This window comes from Crocuta crocuta, unplaced genomic scaffold (genome assembly GCF_008692635.1).
Source record: "Crocuta crocuta isolate KB4526 unplaced genomic scaffold, BGI_CrCroc_1.0 scaffold197, whole genome shotgun sequence".
Taxonomy (NCBI): Eukaryota; Metazoa; Chordata; class Mammalia; order Carnivora; family Hyaenidae; genus Crocuta; species Crocuta crocuta.
In genome coordinates, this window is record NW_027532002.1 from 1,830,076 (window position 1) to 1,855,647 (window position 25,572).

At 34.8% G+C, this 25,572-nt stretch overlaps 1 protein-coding gene and 1 pseudogene across 1 annotated transcript in view; one reads left to right on the forward strand and one right to left on the reverse strand.

The window, feature by feature from the left end:
• The window catches only part of SEPTIN7 (septin 7), a 78,342-nt gene that overhangs the window by 26,960 nt on the left and 25,810 nt on the right, over positions 1-25,572 (reverse strand). Inside the window, exons 3-6 of the mRNA XM_077775333.1 lie at positions 20,851-20,957; positions 8,822-8,922; positions 7,860-7,994; positions 2,473-2,590 (exon numbers count right to left, since the gene is read on the reverse strand). Coding sequence (XP_077631459.1) covers positions 2,473-2,590; positions 7,860-7,994; positions 8,822-8,922; positions 20,851-20,957 — 461 coding nt within the window. The remainder of the gene's footprint in view (positions 1-2,472; positions 2,591-7,859; positions 7,995-8,821; positions 8,923-20,850; positions 20,958-25,572) is intronic.
• LOC144240925 (peptidyl-prolyl cis-trans isomerase A pseudogene) lies at positions 21,030-22,659 on the forward strand (annotated as a pseudogene).

The following is a 25,572-nucleotide window of genomic DNA, read 5'->3' on the forward strand; positions in this document are numbered from 1 at the left end:
AGATAGCTCAAGTTCACAGCAAATCTGTCCACAGGAACTTGGCAGGCTAGAATGGAGTAACATGATATCTTCAACATGCTGAATGTGAAATATGCAGCTAAGAATACTTTACCCAGCAAGGCTGTCATTCATAATAGAAGGAGAGATAAGAGTTTCCCAGACAAAAACAAAAGTGGTTTGTGACCACTAAACCAGCCCTGCAGGAAATATTAAAAGGGGGTCTTTGAGAGGGGGTAAAAAAGACCAAAAGCAACAATGACTAGAAAGGAATAGAGAACATCACCAGAAACACCAACTTTACAGGTAACACACTGGCAGTAATTTAATATATATCAATAATCACTGTGAATGTAAATGGACTACATGATTCAATCAAAAGACATGGGGTATCAGATTGGATAAACAAAAACAAAAACAAAAAACAACACCCATCTGTATGCTGCCTACAAGAGACTCCTTCTAGACCTAAAGACATCTGCAGATGGAAAGTGAGGGAATGGAGAACCATCTATCACACTAATGGAAAAGAAAGAAAGCCGGAATAGCCATACTTTAAAACAGGCAAACTAGATTTTAAACTAAAGACTGTAACAAGAGATGAGGGAGGGCATTATATCATAATTAAGGGGTCTGTCCATCAAGAAATCTAACAATTATAAATATGTATGCCCCCAATTTGGAGGCACCGAAATACATAAATTAATAACAAATGTAATGGAACTCACTGAATAAAAATAAAATAATAGGAGACTTTACCACCCCCACTTACAGCAGTGGACAGATCATCTAAGCAGAAAATCAACAAGGAAACAATGGCTTTGAATGACACACTGGACCTGATGGACTTAACAAATATATTCACCCTAAGGCAGCAGATTACACATTCTTTTTGAGTACACATGGAACATTCTCTAGAATAGATCACATACTGAGTCACAAATCAGCCCTCAACAAGTACAAAAAGACTGAGATCATACCATTCGTGGTTTTAGACCACAATGCTATGGAACTTAAAGCTTACTTCCCCCAACCCCTCAAAAATTTGGAAAGACCACAAATACATGGAAATTAAAGAATATCCTACTAAAGAACAAATGGGTTAACCAGGAAACTAAATAAGAAATTTAAAAAGTACATGGAAGCAAATGAAAATGAAACACAATACAAATCCTTTGGGATCCAGCAAAGGTGATCCTGAGTGAAGTATATTGTAATCCTGGCCTACCTCAAAAAAAAAGAAATGTCTCAAATACACAACCTAATCTTACACCTAAAGGAGATAGAAATGGAACAGCAAATAAAGCCAAAAGCCAGGAGAAGAAAGGAAATAATAAAGATCAGAGGAGAAATAAATGATGGAGAAACAAGAAAGAGTAGAACAGATCAACAAAACTAAGAGCTGTTTCTTTGAAAGAATTAATAAAATTGATAAAGCCCTAGCCAAACATCAAAAAGAGAAAAAAATAAAAAAAAATAAAATTACAAATAAAAGAGGAGAGGTCATAGCCACCAATTAGTATTTGAACTTAGAAAAAAAGCACATTACAAAATAAAAATGGGAGTGAATAAATGTAAAATAAACATATATTCCTAGTAGAAATACCAAATATAGTAAAAATGAACTAAAACATTCCCATAATATATAGATTTGGCACAATTTCAAAGCAAATCTCAACAGATTTTTGTTTTTGTAGCAGGTTGCAATGTATACTGAAGTCCGTATCAAAAAAGGTGAAAAAACAGAGAGGACTTTAAAGAAAGAGCTAACAACTCTACGATCTACTTTTAAGTATTATACAAAGTAGTTATAGTTTAAAAAATATAACATTGGCTTAAAATAAAAAATAGGCTACTGGTATAGGATCATAGTTCCAGAAATTCACCCTTCATTTCATACAATGTGATAACAAACCAAACACAGTCAGGAAAAAATAAACCCCTGCTTTAAGAAGTGTTCATCCTTTCTGGAAAACTAAATAAAAGTTAAAGAAATGATTAAATGCCCCTTAATTTCAAAAAAAGTTTTAAAAATGACAACATTGGTAAGGCATTGAAACAAATATACCCACTATTAAAAAAATCTTTTTCACTGGGAAAGCACCACAACAAAATGGAAAAAAAATAAAAAGAACTATAAAATAATCATACCCTTTCAAAAAGTAATCCTCTTCCTGGGAATTTACTCTAAAAAAATAATCCTAAAGGGTGTGGAGCAGGGTGATGGAGGAGGCTATAACAGAAACACCTAAAATATTTAAATCGACAAAGGATAAGGGCACTATGATAATAGATAAGAGCTTTGAGGAGAAAACTAAGGAGATTTTAAATAGTTATTTTTAATGCAGTATAAATAACCATATAATAAAGCAGCAAGAGAAATACATTGTAACACATTATACTGAAAATATAAAAACTGAAAACTACATGAGTGGTATGAGAAACCAAGCAGGAGTTCAAGCTTCTTTTGCTCACCTGTTTTTTAAACTGTTGGCACTCCTCTGGAGTGAGTGTGTCTGCTTTGGCAATAAGTGGGATGATGTTCACTTTTTCATGCAAACGCTTCATAAACTCAATATCCAATGGTTTAAGTCTGAAATACACAATATTTAATATGACTGAATTGATCAATTTGGGAGAACAGATCATTCACATCCCCAGTGCTAAATTAAATACACTGGAACTACTTTACTTATCAGAAACTCTCTCTGAAGATGTCCTGGGCCAGCAACAGTTAGGTAGAAGAGGACCTCATTAAGCATCAAAGTGGTTAAGAAGGCTTTGACTCCGGCCCTTGAACACAATGGTCATAGGGTTTGGGCTCTAAAGAGGAATTAGAAAAACCAGAGAAAGCTCCTAACAGGTTTTCCTAGAATAGCCTCTATACATACTACTCAAAATTTGGGTAATCTGTTTTCCAACAAAAAGGATTGTCCTTTTGAGCCCCACAGTCAGTTCTTGCTGCCAACTTTATTTCTCAGATAAAATGCTCAAAAGAGATTCATCTTCATCATCCCTTTTATCTACTGCAATCTGGCTGCTGCTTCCACTTTGCTGTTATACTTTCAAGAAGGTCATGAAATACTTCCATGCTGCTAACATGATTAACATCAGTAACTCCTAAATATGGTGGTGTTTACCATTACTTTTTAAATTTATGCAGCATCTGACATTACCTTTCCACAAGCTGTTCCCTAAGGGTACTTTTAAGGATTTTCTCTGTATGCTAGTCTCTACTAAGTGTTATATTCCTCAGAATAGTCTACTCTCTTTACATTCTGTATGCTTATCATCAACCACAGTGATGATTTTCACACCCAGCCGAGATCTCATTTTTATGTTCCAGATTTGTGTTTACCCAGTGGAAACACAACCTGGACATCCCATTTAGGCTCCTCAAAGTCTAAAGCTCATCTGAACCCCCAGATTTCCCTCCTCTTCTCTCCTCTCTATTTTTGATAATGGTATCACAGTACAATACATCCAATTACTCCTGGCTGAAACCCAGGATTCCTTCCTCCTTCTAATTCTCACCCCCAAAGATTCCTCAAGATCTGCTGAACAAATAAATATATTACTTTGGGTCAGGCCACTAAGACCTTTGGTATGGGCTACTATTAAAATACATCCGGCTTCCCTCCAAACCATGCACACTGCAGTCAGAAAATCCTTTCTAAAATTTAAATCTGAATGAGTCATTTCTCTGACTGAAAACCATACTAAAGGCCAGACTCCTTGGCTAGTGTGGCCTACAAGACCTGTGAAGACAGAGCTTCTCGGGCTGTTCTTATCTCTTAGATCCCTTAGCATCTTTTGCTATCTCCTGCTTGTAATATACTAGCCTTTTTGAACTTCCCATGATTTCTTGAAAGAACCATGCTTTGACCACTGGTGACTGGCTTACTGCCTCTGACTGAAACACTCTCCACTCCCATCCTCTTCTACTTCGCTTGCCTAATTCCTTTTCCTATAGGTCCTTTAGGCCTTGGTTTACAACTCTCATTTCCTCTGGGGATCCTTCTCTGATCTAACCCTAGTCATCTTCTAGAGGTCCAACACTTAATTTGCCAATTATGTGTATTTGTTTTCCCCATCTTCTCACTAGAAGATTGTTAAGAGCAAGATGTTTGTCTCATTCATCTGTATCTCCAACACCTAGTACAGTGTCACTTGAGAAGGTGACCAAATATCTGTTGACCAAAAAAGTAAGACCCTGTGATTTTCCCTACGTTCTCGAATAACCTAAATAAAAACCGAAGAAATTCCTCACATCTAGACCACAGAGTAAAAATCGATATTCCACAAAAATAAATGAAGATGATGGGAGTATTCTGTTTAGAAATATCATTCTAAATTGGTATTCTTTAACTCACAAACCATAACAAAAATAGAATGAAGATCTAGTTTCATTATGAATTTTACTAACATTATAAAGATAAAGTCCTTGTTAGAGTTCTCTTAAAGTATGATAGTTAAATGTACATTTTATTTATTTATTTACTTACTTACTTATTTGTTTGTTTGTTTGTTTAGTTGGGGGGAGCAGGGACCCAGAGACTAAAGAGGTATTTCTTTTTACTAACAAATAATAAACAATACTATACCTCTTTGTGGTAGTGACAGTGAATGACGAACCTACCTAACTCTGAAAAATTTTAAGTCTTGCTGCTTTTCATCAGTCATTACATACAACACTAAATATAAAAACCATGGCCCAGTCGATCAATCTCAGATTTGTAAATTTTTGTGGCTCAGTTTCCAGATTACACTCATGACAAATTTAAATTACCGTCAATACTACCTCATTAAACCAGTAACAAAATAATTCAGTTATTCTGAAATTTTAATACATCTGAAGAGCACTTAATACAAAATATTAAAATAAAAATCTAAGTTAACAAGGTTTTCTATTTAAAACTGAAACAGCACTTGCTGAATATTTATTATCTCAACTTTTAAAGAGAAAGACACTGAAAAACCACCATGACAAGGAAATTGGTAAAGTCAACTTCTTAAATATAAAACAAGGCCAAAGAACATTTAAAATTTAAACTTTAGGGAAAAAAGGTAAAATCTTTATAAAAGCCCCGATAAAACCCTTCTGCCCTTTAAAATTAGAATACAAATTTCAGAAGCTTACAAAATGTCAACAGTAGAAAACATTTAGTTCACATGTAGATTACATTCTGGTTGAAATTTTCCTCTGTCCATTTACTTTTATTTCAGGTCATCTTTTCCAAGAAATTTAGTTTTTAAATGTTGTTTTTAAACAATGGAAAGTCCTTTATAGAATTTCTAGAAGATAAACCCATATTAGAGGGAAAAGACTATTTAACCTCAAAGCCTACAGCAAGATAAAATGACTACAGGGCAAATGACAAATATTTAATATACACATACATATATTTCTAAGGGAAAAAAACTTCTATAGAAAACTCACTAAATGAAATTGATTTTTTTAAGTGGCAATCAGCATTCAAAAGTTAGAATTCAAGTTCCAAGTCAATTTTTAAATTTAATAGCAATTACCATTCACTGAACAAAGACAATGAAGAAATGATTCCTGAAATCACAAACTAGTCACTTAGTGACAACACTCGGTGGGGTGAGGTGGGGGCCACTGAAAATACAATGTTGGACCAATTTATAATTACTCCATAACAAGATCCCTCAAAAAAGGACTACCCAGATTAGGCAGAAAGGTCCTGATTCATCTATTAGTCTACCTAGAATTTCAGTCTGTAGTGAGCCTATCAGGAACTCTCTACATAAAATTCAGTGTTTTATTCTTTAACTTAATCCACAGTAGCACATACCAAGGGGTAAAACTTTCTTCCATGTCTAAAAATAGTTAAGATGAGAAACTATTAAAAAGCACACTTTTACACCTAAAAAATAAAATTTCTGAATTCCCATCCCTTGTGACAAATATGAAATGGCCCAAAGCTACTATATATCGTTTGAATCATTAAAAAAAAATTTTAATCTTATTTCCCATGCAATTTTAAGAAATGTACTTTCCCCTAGAGATAGAAGGAATGTGATTTCATGAGAATTGCTAAATCTTGGAGAGAGTCCAAAGGATCTAAAATAATAAAACTGGATATAAACTGACAAATTTCTGTTGACTAAACTGCACAGTAAAAAAATAAAAATAAACTGCAGGTTAAGATTTTACTCTGTGGTCTTCCAGGAAAAAGCCCTAACAAGTTAACTAATGATTAAAAAAAGTAAATACATAAATCAAGAAGAAGCTAGCAAGTACTCATAAAAGGCTATACAGGTGTTTGGTTTAAAAAAAATATTGTTTTTAACATTCATTTATTTTTGAGAGACAGAGAGACAGAATGTGAGCAGGGGAGGGGCAGAGAGAGAGAAAGGAAGACACAGAATTGGAAGCAGGCTCCAGACTCTGAGCTGTAGCATAGAGCCAGATGGAGACTTGAACTCATGAACCATAACATCATGACCTAGCCAAAATTAGACCCTTAACTGACTGAGACACCAGATGCCCCACAATGTGTGATATTTTTGAGATTACCTTTTTTTGAGCCTTTTAAGTTGATTAATCAATTTTATACAATATGTAAACCTCAAAGAACACTATAGAAGAATACTAGAAATAAAAGAAGAAATATTTTTCACTACAATCTGACAATGCAAAAATGGTTAACTACATAATTCAGACTTTTTGCTCAACCATGATAGGAATACTGGGCATTAACCTATCTAGGAAAAAGGTGGAGAAAGAAGCAGAAAAGAGAGGAGAAAAGTACTCTCATGAAGAAACTGGTTTATACCATTGTAATCTGGGTGTCAGATAATGTACTGTTATTTTTAGTCTGGTGCTATATAATATTCCAGTTCCTTCTGGTAGAGGGATAGTGGCTCTGAGCATCAGGTGGCTGAGCTACAGGAAGTCATCTATCCAAAGAAAAAGATTGAAGGAGAGTAATTACAAACATCTGCAGACGACAGTGACATATGTATCTACTCAGGTGACAGAGGAAGTACCAAAAGAAAAAAAAAAAAAAAAAAAAGATTATAGGCTAGCCATATTAACAAAAGAATAATCAGATGAAATGAATATAAGATACTTGTATCTTAACTCCTAATAAGTAAAAGATTAGCTCTGATGATATGAAACTTAAACAATATGATTGTGATAGCTACGGTGAAACAGAAGCCAAAGAAATTTAGTGAAGGAAGAAATGGCACACAAGAACTTTGGTACTTAACCTTTCTTTAACCTTTTCTAGCAGATTCACAGTAAAAACATCTTTGAAGTTTCTTAAAATTTGTCTAAGCTAATTTTTATAGCTCCTTCTCCTTATTCGGTAGTTCAATTTGTGGCAGAGTGGCCAAAAGGAAGCTAAATTAGCCACACTGAAGCATTAAACCATAATGGAAACACTGTTCCTTATGAACAGGTTAAAAAAGAAAAAGCCTTATCCATGAACAAAGAAGATTACTATCAGTTTATCTAGGATTTACAAACTGCTTTTCTAAAATTATTTTAACGTTTATTTTTGAGAGACAGAGAAGAACTTGAGTGGGGGAGGGGCAGGGAGTGAGGGAGACACAGAATCCCAAGCAGGCTCCAGGCCCTGAGCCATCAGCACAGAGCTGGACCCAGGGCTCGAACCCATGGACCACAAGATGATGACCTGGGCTGAAGTCAGATGCTTACCCGACTGAGCCACCAAGGTGCCCCCAAAGTGTTTTCTAGAAGTCATTTTTATATAGAATTTGGGATTTTATAACTGATATATTTAAATGTACTCCACAGAGATATGAATAACTAAAATAAAGTTCAGTCATAAGAAACATCAGCAGGTTATCAGAAGTATCAAGGTACTGACCCATGTCCTGAAGGAGCAATGAAGTATAAACAACACTGCACCCTGTTATCAGGCATCTGACGTCTGTTCACTCGAGATTCTGCATTTAAGTAGTCCTCAAATTTACTATCAATGTAGTCAATAACAGGCTGCCAGCTACAAAAAGCAGATAAATAAAATAATTAAGTTGCAATTCTACATAGGAAGGTACAACTGATGACTGTTACAGTAATTAATATTTTTAAATAGTCAAAACCAATCGAACCAGTGAAAGATATCTCAAATTATTCTATGTATATTGATTCAAAAACAAGTAGCTATTACCTTGGATAAATCTTGACTCATTATTTCTGAACTTTCCAAATGAAAGAAAATTAATTATTTAGAGTCAAAACACAACCAAATTATATTATTTACATTGGTAAGTACAGAGTTTTGCATTTCAAATTAAAAGCTTAAATAATACAAAAACTTCATGATGAACTTATTTAAGTGTTTTAAAAGTTAACAGAAATTTACTTCAAAACAAAGATAAATATTGTTTATAAAATGCTATTTCCAAATAGAACGCCATGCATGTTTTCTTAACTTATGACTTATGAAGAAAAGGAACATTTAAAATCAGGTTTAAATTAGGATGGGATAGAAAATAATATACACAGTAAGTAGATAAAATTATAGAAAATGAAGATTTAACTTCCGTATAATGAGAATTTTTGTATCCATGTTGCTTTAGAATTTGTCTTCAAAATAATTCTATGATAGGTATTACCTCCATTTTATAGAAAAGGAAATCAGTTCAAAGAGGTTAAGTAACACTGTCAAGCATGTGGCAAAGTTGGTATAAGAACTCAAGTCCTATCACTAAAAAGTTCAATGATCTCTGCTAAGATAAGAAGTTTAAAAATCTTAGGCAGAAAAAGTCTAACAACCAATACCCTAAATTCAATCAATGTAAAGCAGTGATGACAAACCCTTCTTACCAATTACTATTATCCACTGCATCTCCAAATCCTGGGGTATCGACTATTGTGAGCAGCAACTGAACACCACCTTCTTTGATTAAAACTTTAGATTGTTCCACCTGTAAGATTCATTGGTACAGATATTAAATACCACATATCACACCTGTGGTTTCCTACAAGGTAAGAAGCAGAGAGATGAGCATAAATCAAAACCAAATGGGAAATTTTCTGCAAACTAAATCTACCCACATTTTCTTTAAAATCAATTATTGAAGATATTAGAAATCCTGGTTACTTGAAAGAAAGGCACGTATGTAAGTAGTAGGTTTATAGCTTATAGACCATAAAGAAGGAAAATGGAAACTGATAAAATAGTAATAGTCCCTACTAAAGCCACACAATACCTATATGATCTAACATGTGTTCTAATAATAGAAATAAACATTGTGCTTGAATGATTCAGTAATTCATAGAAATCAAATGCAATTAATCAGAGAAGTACACCTAATCTACCATTTACAGAAGATGTTTTTCTGAACTATCTCCATCTAGTTTGGTCCAAACCAATTACTCAAGTGAACTTACTACCATTCCCAAATCTTTCTCAGCATGGCCATAATTATTTACATTTGTGTTTATGTTATGGTTAAGATCCAATTCTCTTCTCAAATGTTACATATTGCACATTTAGGCCAAAGTGATCAGAAAAAGTCTAGGCACTGAAAAAAACAAAATATCCTACTAACTCTGATTAAGATCTTTGGTTCACTTTACAATTTGTTAAAATGTTCTATTTGAGAAAGGGCATTGGACTTGAACAGTAACAATTCCTCCTGCAATCTAAGATTTTCTGTACCCCAAATTGTGTCTCAGAACATGTAAGTCATTCATCTTGGGCATATGCTGCTGCTAGATAAAGTAAACACGGATTTAAACAGAAAAGGGGAATAACCGCCCCAGAAAAAAACACAGGCTTTCATTCGATGTACATTTATTTTTATTAATTTTTTAATTAAATTTAATTTTTTTTAGAGAGAGAGCATCCACATATACAAGCGAGGGAGAGCGGGGGGAGAAGTAGAGAGAGAGGGAGAGAAAAAGAGAGAAACTTAAGCAGGCTCCCATGCTCAGCAGAGACCAACATGGAGCTGGATCCCACAACCCTGGGATCATGAACGGAGTCAAAAGCAAGAGTCAGCCGTTCAACTGACTAAGCAACACAGGCACCCCCAATGTACATTTATATCAGGGGCTAACTAGGACTAGAGGCCCTAGCTACCTTGATAGGCTAATTTAAGAGGGAAGAATTAGACTCAAACTTTGAGTGTTAACTGCCATAAGATGATACGAATTAAGTACTTCTAGACCTAAGGGAAAATGTAATCATCAACATGTGAAAAGCAACTTCAACTATTTACCTTTGCAAATAGTTTGGAAAGGAAAATTTCTAATTTCTAGATAGAGAAAGTTGGGTGTACCTTTCAGACTTACAGAAATTATGTCTTTCCATTTCCTTTTGGCATTTTCTTACAGAGGCTAGCTGAGGTATGAAGAGACCATGGAACTGAGATTAAGACTGCTGAGCAGGAAAGGTTGTAGCAGCACTGTCCAACAGAACCTTCTGAGATGATGCAAATGTTCTGTATCCTCACTGACCAATACGGTAGATGCTTGCCCATATGGCTACTTAGCCTTTGATGTGTGACTAGAACAACTGAGGCGCTCAATGCTTATTTAATTTGAATTAAATTTAAATAGCCACATGCAGCTTAATGACACTGGATTGGGCAGTGCAGGTCTATAGCAATCAAGTTATTTTGTTAAAAAGAATCATGTAAAAAAATTGTTGAAACTGAAAACACTGCCCGAGATTTGCAAGTCCATGGAGGGACTTCTAATCTTTTACACAAATAAGAGGCAAATGTCTTATCTTTTAGACCAATGCTCTTTACTAAACTGCTTTAATCCTTGTGTGAAAGGATCAGTGAAAATTGTGAACATTCCAAATATATTTATTTATCTACCAAATATATGCAATTGGAAATCTGTTAGTAAATATTAACAGCATTAATTCTCTCTAGATTAAAAAAGTAAACATCAATAAATAGGCTTCTTAATACTTTCTGACCATTTTCAGTATCAACAATGGATGTGCACTGCACAGGAGACCACTTTTCATACCACAAAGCTAAGATAATACCGGTAGTCTGATACCAGGTTACCCTTATAAGGAAGGCAAAATGATGACATAATCAGACTCATCAGTGTTAGATTAACAAAACTAAAAAAAAAAAAAAAAAAAAAAAGTGTTACTATGTCAAGTGGCTTACAAAGTTCGTATTTTATAAAAATAAAACTGGTTATCCTTTAGTTTAAGGACAGTCTAGTTATTTATTTATCATTATATATCAAAAAAAATTTTTAAAAAGGACAATCTGGTCAAATGCAACACCTTGATATATCTTGAATTTGCTTCCCTTTCCTTCATAAAAACAGGTTATTCATTTATGATAACTGTCACTGAAGCAGAGATACCCAAAGTAATCATACTACCTCTTTACCTAATAATTCTTTTAAATGACATAGCACTATATATTAGAAATTGATGCAAAATATAATTGTTCTACATGAATCATCTCTCAGTTTTACTCTAAACCAATTTTTGGTTCCCTTATTACTAAGCAAAAGCCATTTCTATCTTCAGTAATAGGTTGTATACTAATCACATGCCATACCAGCTTAAATGTTAAGTTCCTTGTTTCCTTTTTATTTTATAATCAGTTTAAAAACTTAATTGTTCATCGACATAAGAAAAATGAAGATCTGTACTTTAAAGAGTCTTTATAAAAGCCTCTCTTCTGGCCTATGAAATTCTATGTATCCATACATGGTCAAATACAAAGAAGAAAGCAACATATGGAAGAGATCCAGAAAACATAACTGTAAACTAGTGCCATTCACAGGATCCGACTGTATCCTATCATCTGGTTTTGCAAATATCCTCATGGGATCCATGGAAAACAAATTAGTTCAAGTTCAGGAATTTCAAACTTTTCTTAAGAAATCTATTCCAAATGGCCATTTTCCCATGCACTTTACTTAACCAGGTCACATCAGCATATTTTATGGCATCAATCAAAGTTCTCTAACATCAAATGCATAATTTAATGCTGAAGGAATGAGGCAAGGGCATTTTCAACTCTGTTTCTTTCTGAAAAATAAAAGTAAAGCCTATTATATTGTTTGTGTATAATTAATCTACTAAGGCCTCTTTTGGACTCCTAACTCTCAGAAATCTAAGGCATTCTTTTTTCTAATATTGTTCAGTTTTCCAATCTGAGGGAAAACAAAAACTTCAAACCTTCAATGTTCCTATGGCTTCATTTCTTTCACTTTCAGAAGACTGTTAAATACACTGAAGTTTTCTGACCAGTGTGTAAGAGCTATTTGCTAAGGTAAATAAAAAGTGTTAATTAATTAACTGTACTAAATTTCAAGGAGAGGGTTACAGTGTTCTGTCAGGAGCTCACCTCTCTACCTAAACTTGCTCAGGAGGAGGCATTACAGCCAAAGCTCTGCAAAGACTTGGAACAACAGAGCCTTAGACAGCCTGAGATACAAACAGGATCTACTTTATTTAATGGCTGAAAAATAAAGATCATCTTAGATATTTTATTATGTTCCACAAGAAACTAAGAGGCAATGACCAAAAGTAGAATAGTTATGCCTAAAGACTTCTCATCAAGACCCAAACCTAGTTTATTAAGAAAGTTGATACAAAGATTCCAATTCTGACTTCTAAACTAAATCACTACACCTCAATCCTCTGTACCTCCTTACACTGAGATCTTAAATATCTTGTCCCTTTCATTTTCTATTAGCAACCCCCCTCCTAAACCCTTTATTTCTCTTTCTTTTCCAGCTCAGACATCTTTCTCTTACACAAAATTTATGAATTTCAACTTGACAGGAATGTCCCTGCTATCCAATAATCCTTTTATGTGCTCACTAGTCCCATGCCTCTTTCATTTCCCAGTATGGCTTTTCTCTAGCTCTACCATACTATCGCTCCAACCATGCTCAGCAAAGTACCTCATCTCTAGTTGAAGACAAAAGCATCCTCAATTTGTCTGAAGCAACAGTCTTTCCTTCTGTTCAGTGGAATAGATCCCTTTCTTCCCACAGCTAATTTATCAATATATACCAGGGATTTGGTCATTCCATTTTAGACTCTGTTTAGACTATTTCCCCTTTATTTTCAACCTCTCATCTCTTAGGGATTGGTTCCCCATTGGATACAAACATTCTCAGGTCTTTTTTGGAAGTAAAAACCAAATGACTCATTCAGTACCCTACACTCAACCTCTAGGTATTCCCTCTTGTCCCTTTCTTCATAGCCATTCCATCTTCACTGTCTCATTTACTACTCCCTTCTCAATCCACTGCCATCTTGCCCTCCATTCCTACTACTTCACTAAAATCTACCTTGTCAAGGTAACCTCTATAGCTAGCACCTTACAGCAGCATATTCTTACTAAATCATGTGATTGTGAGATCTCTTAGGAAATTTGATTGTATCCATCATCACTGTAGCCCCAAAACCTGGTGTAAGATATTCAAATGTCCGTCCTGTGAATGGTTTAAAAAATTATCAATATTGGACCAACACCAACAAGAGAGTTTCCTAATTGGACTTTATAAAAATATCTCAAGGAGTCTATAAAATGTCATCCTAGGGAAAGGATTCATTGCTTTCCGCTCCAAAATTTTTGTAGCCATTTAATCTGTAATAGTGACTTTTAGAGCTTCCTAAACCAAGAAAAACAAGTTGTTGTTTTTTTTTAAGTTTGAGAGAGTACGCACACACACTTAAGTGGGTTGACGGGAGACAGATAGTATGAGAATGAATGAATCTCAAGCAGTCTCCAGCTATCAACACAGAGCCTGACATGGGGCTCGATCTCACAAACCATGAGATCAGGACCTAAGCTGAAATTAAGAGTCAGATGCTTGAATGAATGAGCCAATCAGGCACCCCAAGAAAAATGTTTTTTGGTTTTTTTTTTAGTGTTTATTTATTTTTGAGAGAGAGAAGAGACAGAGTGCGAACAGGGGAGGGTCAGGGAGAGAGGGAGACACAGAATCTGAAGCAGGCTCCAGGCTCGTAGCTGTCAGCACAAAGCCCGATGCGGTCCTCGAACTCACAAACCACAAGATCATGAGCTGAGTAGAAGTCAGTTGCTTAAATGAATTAGCCACCCAGGTGTCCCCCAAGATAAAAGTTAAAGGGGACCAGCATAAGGTTGCCAACCTTAGATGGCAACCTTTCAACTGACTTGATACACTTTTTATATTTAAAATTTTCAAATACAACAATATCATAAAAGTTACTACTGTCCTTACATCATTATTCCATTACATATTATACATTACTATTACTACATTATATACATCACTATATGTAATATTTTTCTTAAAATTTTGTTAATCTGAGAACCTATATTTGAGATTGGAACATGAGGTGGAAAAAGTGTTTAATTTTTTCTATCCCTTCATTTTAATCAGTCTAGTAACAAAAAATAAATAAATGAATAAAAACAAATAATGGTACTATTTCATTCTATGTGATATATTCTGAAAGAATTAAGGATAAACAGTACTCTCTTCCCAGAAAGACAGGATGAAATCAGTCTGTAGCAGGGTGGAAAGACTGCAGAACACTCGTTCTCAAAGTGTCATATCCTGACTGGCAGCTGCATAGTCTGGGAACTTATTAGAAATATGAATTCTTTGAGTCCTGCCTCAAACTTACTAAAGAGCAAACTCTGGGGAGGGGGTCTCAGCAATCTGTTTTAGCAAGTCTTCCAGTGACGGATCTCAAGTTTACGAACCACTGGTCTAAAGAACTCTAGAACCAGAGTGTTGGCTTACATTGGAAGCTGCAAGGCACAGAGTCCTCAGGCTCAAGACAGGACATTAGAATCAATCCCAAAGGACTTCTATTTATTACTGAAATCTTCAATCAAATCAGAACCCTTGTTATATAGGAAGCTCAGAACCATCTCTGTCCAATGTAGACATCTGCTCCTTCATTCCAAGACTGCAAATGTGAAGAAATTTCTTCTTAATGATACAAGTCTCTTATAAATAAAAAATGCTCACGGAGATTATGAGATCATGGTCTTTATTAAAATTTCACTCCCTATTTGGCTACATCACAGGATTTTTCTGTCTTTTTTTTGGACAGTTGGAAGTGGTCCAGAAAGCCTTCAGGTCAGGGAAATTGCAGACATTTGTTTTTTGAAACTCAGGATTTTATGTTTCTCCTGGTCTTAAATGTCTGGGCTGAGATGTAATAGTTCTGACCACTGAAAAGAATTTATAAGCTTCCAAAAGAGATTATCTGCTAGATTACTAGACTTGGTGAAGAGTCACACAACTGTAAAAGAAAACTACATTCTATTTTCTAAATACACTGAATGACTCAGAACATTTTATGTTCTCTCCTGGGTAAGTGAGGAAAAGAGTTTAGAGGATCTTCCACGTGTTTCCAGTAAATCAAGGAATACTTCCAGTACAGTCTGGAAAGGGTACTTCTCTGGGATTCTAGTGAGAATCAATCTAGTCTCAGATCTTATAGACCTTACTTTTGGTAAAAAGGGGAGATTTAATAGTAGTACACAGGACTTTGTCTTAAAAATCTTACTTGAGATACTCTCAAGCCCTGATTACTCCTTTGTTTAAAAAAAAAAGAAAAAGAGAGAGAGAGAGTTGAGAAAATGTTCACAAAAGAAGAAAACACTTTTGAAATGTTACCGTAAGAGAAAGTAAAGTGAGTTTAAACAGAATTATTTTGGAGATAGGCAAATGTAAAAAGAATTCTAACAAGTAGAGAGCCTCTCCCATTGTCTTTAACAGATGCTGGCCTGAGAGAAATTATCCTGAATGTATGAATATAAGGTACAATTATCTTGATAAGAAATTCCTTCAAATCAAAGAGAAAAAGACAGGAAATATTAAGATGGTCAAAGCACTTCAATGAAATCTGAATAGTTAATGAGTATAGAAGACATGTCCAACCTCATAAGAAAGCAAATTAACTGAAACAATAAAATACCTTTATATTAATGTGCACAGACACACAACAGAAATGAGTGCTTAGGTCCACTAAAAGAATGTACAAAAATATTCATATTGGTACCAAAAAAAAAAAGAAAAGAAAACCCAAATGCTTATCTACAACAGAATATAATTTGAGATATATTATACAGTGGAATATTATACAACATGGACAAATACCACAAATAAAATCTTCAGTGAAAAAAAGAGACATAAAATAGTATAATATTTAAATAAAATTCAAGAACAGGGAAAATGAATCTATGGAGACAGAAATCAGAAAGCTATTTATATCTGGGGTTGGGTGTAATACTGAGAGGCACAAGGAAGCCTTCTGGGGTGCTGGAAAGGTATTATAATATCTTAATCTAGATGGTAATTACCTGGATATATGACTACACATACAAAAGTTGATCAAGCTTTATGCTAAAATTTGTACCTTTTTAGTGTAAAGCTACATATTAATTCAAAAATTAAATTTAAAAAATTCTCTTCAAGAAAAAAATGAAAATAACCAACAAAACTTTTAAAAAACTGTCAAAAACCTCAAAAAATTTCAAATTTAAAATTATTTCACCTATTCTAAATAGTGATTTATAAAACTTCATGGACCAAGAAAAAGAGATTAACAAAACTTCAAAGATCTTCAAATTCAAAATATCCCAACCATATGCTGAGTCCTAATACATTGTTTAAATTGTTCAATCCTTCAATAAATACTGCATGCAGTTCCAGATGCAGTTCTAGAACTGAGCTTACAGCAGTGAATAAAAATGAAGTTGCTACTTTCACAGAGCTTAACACATTTAGAGCCAAGGTAGCGCATGGAAGTTTATACGTTGGCCAGACAAGGTCTCACTGAGAAAGCAACATGTAAGCAGAGAATTGAGGAAAATGAGGGAGCAAGTCATCAAGAAATCTCAGGGAAGAACATTGCAGGCAGAGAAACAAGATGTGGAAGGGCCCTGAGGTAGAAAGAAGGACTGGCCTGTTCAAAGAACAGCAAGGATGCTGGTTTAGCCAGAGAAGATTAAGTCAAAAGTAGAAAAGTGTAGGAAACAGGTTATAGAGAGAGGTGAGGGCAAATCTTCTAAGGTTCTCTAGATACTGTAAGGACTCTAGCCTTGCTCTGGGTGAGATGGAAAGCCACTGAAAAGTTTTCAACAGAGGTTCAAAAGGATCTGATTTACACTGTAAAATAAGATTCTCACTGTTTTGTTACAAAGATTGGGGCAGTGGCCAAGGATCACAGTCAGAGAAGTGAATTAGGAGGCTATATCTAGGAAGAGAAAAGATGGAGCCTGGATATAAGTGTTACTAGGAAAGTGGCAGGAATGTGGATATATTGTGAAAGCAGAAGTAACAGGAGACTGCATGTGGAAGTAGAGAGTAAAAAGGAGTTTAAGGATTGCTCCAAGTTTTCTGGTCTAAGCAATTGGTTTAGGGTAGACAATCCCATATAGTCTATCATTATTTTTGATAAGCTTTTTGCTTTGTTTGGCGAATTTATTTTTGGCATAAGAACTTTTAGGGGACAGATTTTGCTGAACTGACCTAGAACCAATTCTTAATACGAATCTTATTCCTCAGAGCTACATTTTATCTTTTGATATTATATTTTTTCTGAAAGGCATTTTAAAAAAAAAAATTATAAAAGCATACTCACTGCATAAAACTGATAAGATATAATAAAGAGGAAAAAGAAAAAATATTCAGTCTCACAATATGGAGAATCACTGGTGACAGTTTGATAATGAATCCTACTTAGTATCTGTTTTGCAATATGTGGACCATGACAGAATAAGCACAGTCATAACTACATTACAAGCAATTTCTGACAATGTGAGCAAATAGTTTGCTACAGAGTATCATAAGCAAGATTTCTAGGTGTTGAATTCCTGAGATTACAAATGGTGATACTTTCATCTGTTCAGACACTGGCAAAAATCACTGTGTTATGAATCAAGCAAGCTAAAATGTTGTTCTCTCTTTATTAAACAAAGTAAAATAAAACATGGTAAGACACATGAGTTAGTTGGCTTCCATCATCCACCCACCAATAGTTTATTGGAGTTTCAAGTCTAAAATTTAAAGGGAAGTCAATACCCTACTGAGTCCAGACTGCAAATTCAAACCTTACAAGCAACAGCAAACATTATGGTGTACCATGTGAGATTTAAAAAGTAAAACCAAAAAGCCCCTTAAGTATCCCTTGCCAGCTAACATCAGATGGATCAGCCTTATAGCTTATAGAGGCATTCTGTTATTTTAATTATTTTCATATATTAATAATTATGATGAAGAGACGACTTCACTGATCAAATCATTTTTTTGAGAGAGAGAACACACATGTGAGCGGGGGATGGGCAGAGGGAGAGGAAGAGAGAGTCTTAAGCAGGCTCCATGCTCAACATAGAGCCTAATGAGGGGCTCGATCCCACAATCCTGGAATCATGATCTGAGCCAAAATCAAGAGCTGGATGCTCAACCAACAGACCCACCCAGCTGCCCCTCTGATCAAATCATTTTGTCTAAATTGCCTATTTGGGAAAGCAATTTCCTTATGTAAGATTTTTAAAGAAAAAAGTGAAAAAATAAAAACAAAAAATATGACAATTTGTTGGATGAAACATTAAAAAGGTAGATGTAGTTAAAGGAAAGGTAGTTGACCTATTAAGAACTGGTTAACCTATGAAACCAGCATGTATTAAGTATCAATAGTCTAGGGATAGCATATGATACACACTAAGCCAGATTGCTTGTACCCTAGTTCTGTCACTCTAACTACATGATCTTGGATCTATGACCATCTCCGTACCTCAATTTCCACATTTATAAAGTGGGGGTAATACTACTACTTACCTCATAAAGTTGTTGTAAGAATTAAATAAGTTAACGCACCTAAACTGCTTGGAATAGTACCTGGAAGACATGAATGACCTACTGATGCAAACCTGGCATTACACAATATGCCAGAACTACAAAGAGGATTCAGAAAATTTCCTCACCAGCAGGAGTTACCAAAAACACTACTGGCAGGTACACGGCCATTAAGATCCAACATATTTTAGACTAAATATTCTTAAACTTAGGAATCTACACTGTGGGGCTCCTTTAACATTTCTACACATGTAGTTTCCTTATCTTGAGTTTAAACACCTAAATTAAGTTAAAAGTTTCTCTTCTTGCTTAGGGTTGAAATATCCACCACTGATCATCAAAAACAAAAAAAAGCAATGTAGTGTCTAGTTTTTAGAACACATTATCGCAAGTAATTTGAAATGTCAAGCTCTATGAAGCATACGGGAAAAAAATCTTAAAACAGAAAAATTGTAAAAAATAACAAAACAAAACAAAACCAGAAGATTCACCTCACAGAATTACTTCTTAGAGATCTAATTACTAAACTGCATCTTACAGTTTGATATATATGAGTTTCTGCCCAGAATTTCTGGGCTGTCCTTCAACCTTATGCATTAGGATAATCACGACGAATTCTTCAAATCCAGCTCCAGTCTAAATAAAGCCTGCTCAAGCCAGAATCGTTCACTCCTTTCCTCTCTGCTTATGTGTTATGTATTACTACTGCCATCAATCCACCAACAATTTTTCAGTTAATAGTTTAGAGGAGCGCTGTCCAAGAAAAATGTAATGTGAGCCACATAAGTAATTTAAAACTTTTCAGTAGCCATTTTAAAAGTAACAGGTGAAATTAATGTACTTTATTTAATATAACCAAAATATTATCATTGCAAAGTGTAATCAATATAGAAAATTATTAATGGGATCCTTTATATTCTTTTTGACATACTAGACTGTCAAAATCTGCAATGTATTTAATACCTGCATACATCTTCATTTGGACTATCTATATTTTAAGAGCTCAACAAGCACAAGTGGCTACTGGCTACTGTACTGAACAGTACAGATCTGGAGAGAGTATTCTATCATATAAAGTGTGGGTCAGCAGCAGCAGCATCACCTAAGATTTTGTTAGAAATGCAAAATCTCAGTCCACCTCAAACCTACTAACACAGAAACTAAATTTAACAAGCTCCCCAAGGTTATCTAAATGCACAGTAAAGACGGAAAAGTACTAAATTAGATTACACATAGTTTAACAAATTGCTACTGCCATTAATCTATCATGTGGTACTATGCCACTGACTAATATTAAATAATAATAGCTTCTCCACAAATCATGTGTTTTTTAAAATTTTTTTAATGTTTATTTTTGAGAGAGAGAGAGAGAGAGACAGAGTATGAGCAGGAGAGGAGCAGAGAGAGAGAGAAAGAGACAGAGAGACAGAGAATCCAAAGCACGATCCAGGCTCTGAGCTGTCAGCACAGAGCCTGACACGGAGCTCAAACCCACAGACAGCAAGATCATGACCTGAGCCAAAGTCGGATGCCCAAGCGACTGAGCCACCCAGGCGCCCCATCATGCTTTCTCTACACTGTCCAACAGAACATTATGCAATAGTGGAAATAACACCTATACTTCCCAAAACAGCAACCACTTGCCACATGCGTCTATCGAGTACTTAAATGTGGCTGGTGTAACTGATAAACTGAATTTTAAGGTTTATTTACTTTTATTCAAACTTAATAGCTAAATATGGCAAGCAGCTATCATGTTGGAAAGCATAACTCTAGGGGTGTTATTTAATACATCACAGTATAATCTCTAGGAGAGTCCTAGGGACAAATTTAGAAGGTTCTAATCAATATAGTTTCTCTAATTACCTGTGCTCAGTGAGTGCTCACTCACTCTCCTTTTAATCAACCGTTGTATTTACCATTTTACATGGACTGAGGCGAAATATAAAACCTATCTCTAGGGTAGCATAATAAAAGTTAATGCATGTGTTTTGAATGTGTTAACATTACTCCAACTTACCATCAATTAACAATACTAGTGTACATACCTGTACAGTCTTTTTTATTCTATGGGATGGGCCTGGATACTCTGGAGAATACAAATCTGTGAGGAATAATGAGTTGATTAATGTTGACTTCCCCAGTCCAGATTCACCTAAAAGAAATGGTGGGGAGGAAATGTGTTAAATTCAGCCACTTTATCAACTTTAAATATTCAACCAATACTATGATCAAACTTGCTTTAAGCAAGCAGTTCTTGGTGGAACAAAGAAGTAACATTAGAAAACATACTAAAAAGACTCCCTTTTAGAATAAGTCCTTTGTCTTTCTTTTCATATCTGTCAAAGAAGACTCAAGCTTCCGTGATTCTTTTTATATCTCTAATTCTACAATCTGTGTTCTTTAAAAGTAATTTATCTAATACAATATTCTCCATTTTTAATAGTAACATATTCCTAGACACCAAAACTAGTCATGAAAGAAACATTCAAGTTGGATTATATATTGCTGCTTCAGTAAAATAAAACATAAAAGAAGTTAGGTGAAAACATTTATTAAAGTCAATAATTAATCAATGAACCAAAAAAAATCATACAACTATAAAAAGTAGAAATCTATTAATAAAAAGAAAACTTAATCACAAGGTATCTCAGTATAAAAGGGACCCACAAAACGTACTTCCAATTTATTCATTCATATATCAATCAGCTTAAGTATAAAGGGTACCTTTCCATAAGCCATATTCCAAAAACATCATAGGAAATGACTTTTTATAATACTTCTGATGTAGTCAGGAGGTAGGAATGGAGGAAGGTAAGAAACAATTTCCACTAAGAATCACATATGCGCCTTTGACTGTCCATGTCAAGTTTAGCATAACACAAAATATGTAATTAACTTTTACCAAAATTATAAATAACTTCAAGATATACATAATACAAGGCTAAATAAATTTAAAATAATACTATAATTTTCCACTAATATAGCACAAGTTAAAGAATCTAGCAGTTAGTTTAATACGCACCTTTAGACTAAATAATTGATGTCAAAATATTAACCTTACTATTTCTGTCTAGGTTGAGATCTTTTTATAATGACTCTCAAAAAAGGTAAGATCCATTCTGGTTGTTGGGGCTTACAACAATGAGGGGATGTCATTTGAATGAAGGGATGTCATTTTTTGCAAAATGTAAAAATTGCACAAAATTCTAAGACAAAGGATGATAAATTATAGGTTCTTCATACTTCCTTCTTTCTTAACTCATATACTGAATAATACAGGAGTAAAGATTAGAATAAAACCCAAGCATGTGAGGATAATCAGAAATATTTAGGCCTCGTAGACACTGCTGCCCTAGAGCTACAGCAACCCCACTGTGTGGTTTGACATTGCTATGAACAGTAAGCTCTTGGGCTGCCATCTCCTTTGGGCTGTTTGAAGACCAAGTTCCAAAGACAGTAGAGAACCTACATGCTCTGAGCACTGGGAAGAAAGGATTTGGTTATAAAGGTCCCTGCTATCACAGGATTATTCTAGGATTTATGTGCCAGGGTGCCAGGTACCATTGCCATACTGGCTGGCTACTGGTGGCAAGTCCATCTACAGGGAAAAATTTGATGATGAGAATTTCATCTTGAAGCACATGGGTCCTGGTATCTTATCCATGGCAAATGCTAGACCCAACACAAAAGCTTCTGAGTTTTTCATCTGCACTGCCAACACTTAGGGGTTGGATGGCAAGCATGTGACCTTTGGAAAGATGAAAGAGGGTATGAATGTTGTGGAAGCCATGAAACACTTTGGGTCCACGAATGGCAAGACCAGCAAGAAGATCACCATTGCTGACTATGGATAAATCTAATAAATCTGATATATGTTTTATTAAAACATATAAACATATATTGATATACATTTACATATTATATGTGTAACACTTTCATTTAGAAGCATAAATGAGAAATTTAAGTACTTGTAAAAATATCTGGGGATGTTAAATGTAAAAGTACACTATATTAACAAATTAACACTATACTAAAACTATGTTTAGACCTTATTTATTTAACTTAATTTTTTTTTTTTTTATGGTAAGGGGTAGAGGAACATGAGGAAGTAGAACAAAATGAAAGTAAAGATGAAAGGGGGGAAAAGCCTGAAAGTTAACACATCAAAATGTTAATGGTGGTTGGAGTTAAGACTTTTTTTTTTCTTAACTTACTACATTTCTGTGTGCTTTAAATTTCCTCCACTAACTTTATTTTACTTTTATAATTTAAAAAGCATTCTTGACTGACATCAACAAAATGACTAAGAAGTTCCAAGCCCTCACAGAAACTGGATTAATTAATCCTATAGAAGCTCTAGAAAAAGTCAAAGATTTAAAGCAACCAAGCAAATGCCCAGTTAAAAAAATGCCATGAATAGCAAAGTTCAAGTCATTTTCATTTGTTCTTGCCTTTTTCTCTATATGGTATGTCTGGGTCTCAAGGAGATAGCAGCAGTCTGACATCCTTCCCTTAAACCAGAAGGAATACAGCCAACTTTACTTAAAACATTCTATCCTCTCTAGGGTCTGCCAGAGGGTCTGGTCCCTGTCTTATCTAATTGAAATTTTAGGTGGAAGCAGAAGTAGACACCAATGCTAAAAGCTCAATGGGGACTACAAACCCATGGGTACCTGGAGCAGAAAATTATGGGTAGACAGATAAAATAATCAGCTACTTAAGGCCCTGAGAAGAAGCTAGAGTGAGACCCTTTGGAAAATTAATAAATTAAAAGACAGCCATGTCACAGAGGGAATTGAGAATCCACAAATAGGCCAAGGCCACGCTTTCAGTGAAGGCTGATCTCCAGGCTCAGAACATTCCCAGTTAATCATCAGACCAATACCCTGACATATAGCCAGTGTACAAAGACTGGGATGATGACTGTTTTTCTAAATGCACATTTTCAACAAGAAAAATCACAAGGCTGCAAAGAAGAAGAAAAAAGTCCAGAGAAACGAAGAAACCAAATTCCCAGAAACCATCTCAAAGCAGCACATATATTGAATTTACCTAGATGAGGACTTTAAAATCAAGAAATTGTAAAAAGGAACCAAATAAAAATTCTGGAGCTGATAAATACAATAAATAATTGAGAAAGTCACTAATGAGGTTCAACAGCAGAACTGAATAGGCTGAAGAAAGAATCTGAAAACAAGAAGACAGGACAATTAAAATAACTGAGTCTAAGGAAAAGAAAGAAAAAAGAAGTAAACACAGCTTAAAAGATTCACGGGACATCAACTACTGGACCAGTCATGGGAGTTTCAGGAAAAGGAATGAGGGGCGCCAGGGTGGCTCACTTGGTTAAGTATCCAACTTCAGCTGAGGTCGTGATCTCACGGTTCACGAATTCGAACTCTGCATCAGGATCTTTGTCAGCAGAGAGCCTGCTTCAGATCCTCGCTCCCCCTGTCCCCCGCTCCTCTCAAAATTAAACATTAAAAAAAGAAAGAACAAGAAAGGATCAGAGATTACAGAGGGGGGGAAAATTTTTTTTTCAAATCTGATGAAAGACAAAAAACTACAAATCCAAGAATCTCAACAAACTCCTAACAGGATAAACCCATGATGACCAATGCTGAGACAAACCGATGAAAGCCAAAGACAGAGAATCCTAAAAGCAGCAAGAGAGAAGCAACATAACACATAGAAGGATTCCTCAGTAAGACTTTAGTCAATTTCTCAGTAGAAAACAAGAAGGCCTGATGGCAGTATTATAATACAACGGTCGATAGAGAATTCTGTATCTGGCAAAATTTTGATTAGAAACTGAAGTAGAATTTTTTTTAAAAAACTTTTTTAATGTTTTACTTATTTCTGAGAGAGAGAGAGAGAGAGAGACAGCATAAGCAGAGGAGGGTCAGAGAGAGAGAGGGAGATACAGAATCTGAAACAGGCCCCAGGCTCTGAGCTAGCTGTCAGCACAGAGCCTGACGCGGGGCTCGAACCTACTAACTGTGAGATCATGACCTGAGCCAAAGCTGGACGCTTAACCAACTAAGCCACCCAGGTGCCCCTGTAGTAGAAATTAAAATATTCCCAGATAAAAAAAATAATTATAAATCTATGTAATGAGTGCACAATGTTTAAAGACATAGTTTGTGACATCAATAATAAAAAGTGGGGGAGAGGGCTATCTAGGAGTAGTTTATGTATACAAATAAAGTTGGTATAAATTCAAATTAAACTATTATAACTTAGGATGCTATATATAATCTCTATAACCACAAGGGAAATATCTATAAAATATACAAAAAAAAAAAAAAAAAGGAAAGGAGAAAGGGAATTTATGTGACACTACACAAAAATCCACTGAACACAAAAGAAGGTAGTAAATGAAGAAATGAGTATACAAAAGCTGTAAGACAGGAAGAAAACAATAAAATGACAAATGTTCTTCAATATCAGTAGTTACTTAATACATAAGTGGATTAAACGCTCCAAAGGCAGACTGCCAGAACTGCTTAAAAAACATGATTAAACAATATGCTACTTATAAGACACACACATGCTATTTTAAAAAATATGATCAGAAATCAAAAAAAGCAAATTTAACGTAAAAAAAAAAAAAAAAGCAAATTTGAAATTGTTTCATAAATACCAAGTGAAACCAACTTTTAAATTTCTACAATTGTTACCATTTTTATTTTAGGCTGCTTACTTCCCATGTGGATCTTTATTACCATAATTACCTTGAAAGGGATATTGATCAATTTCCTCTGGTA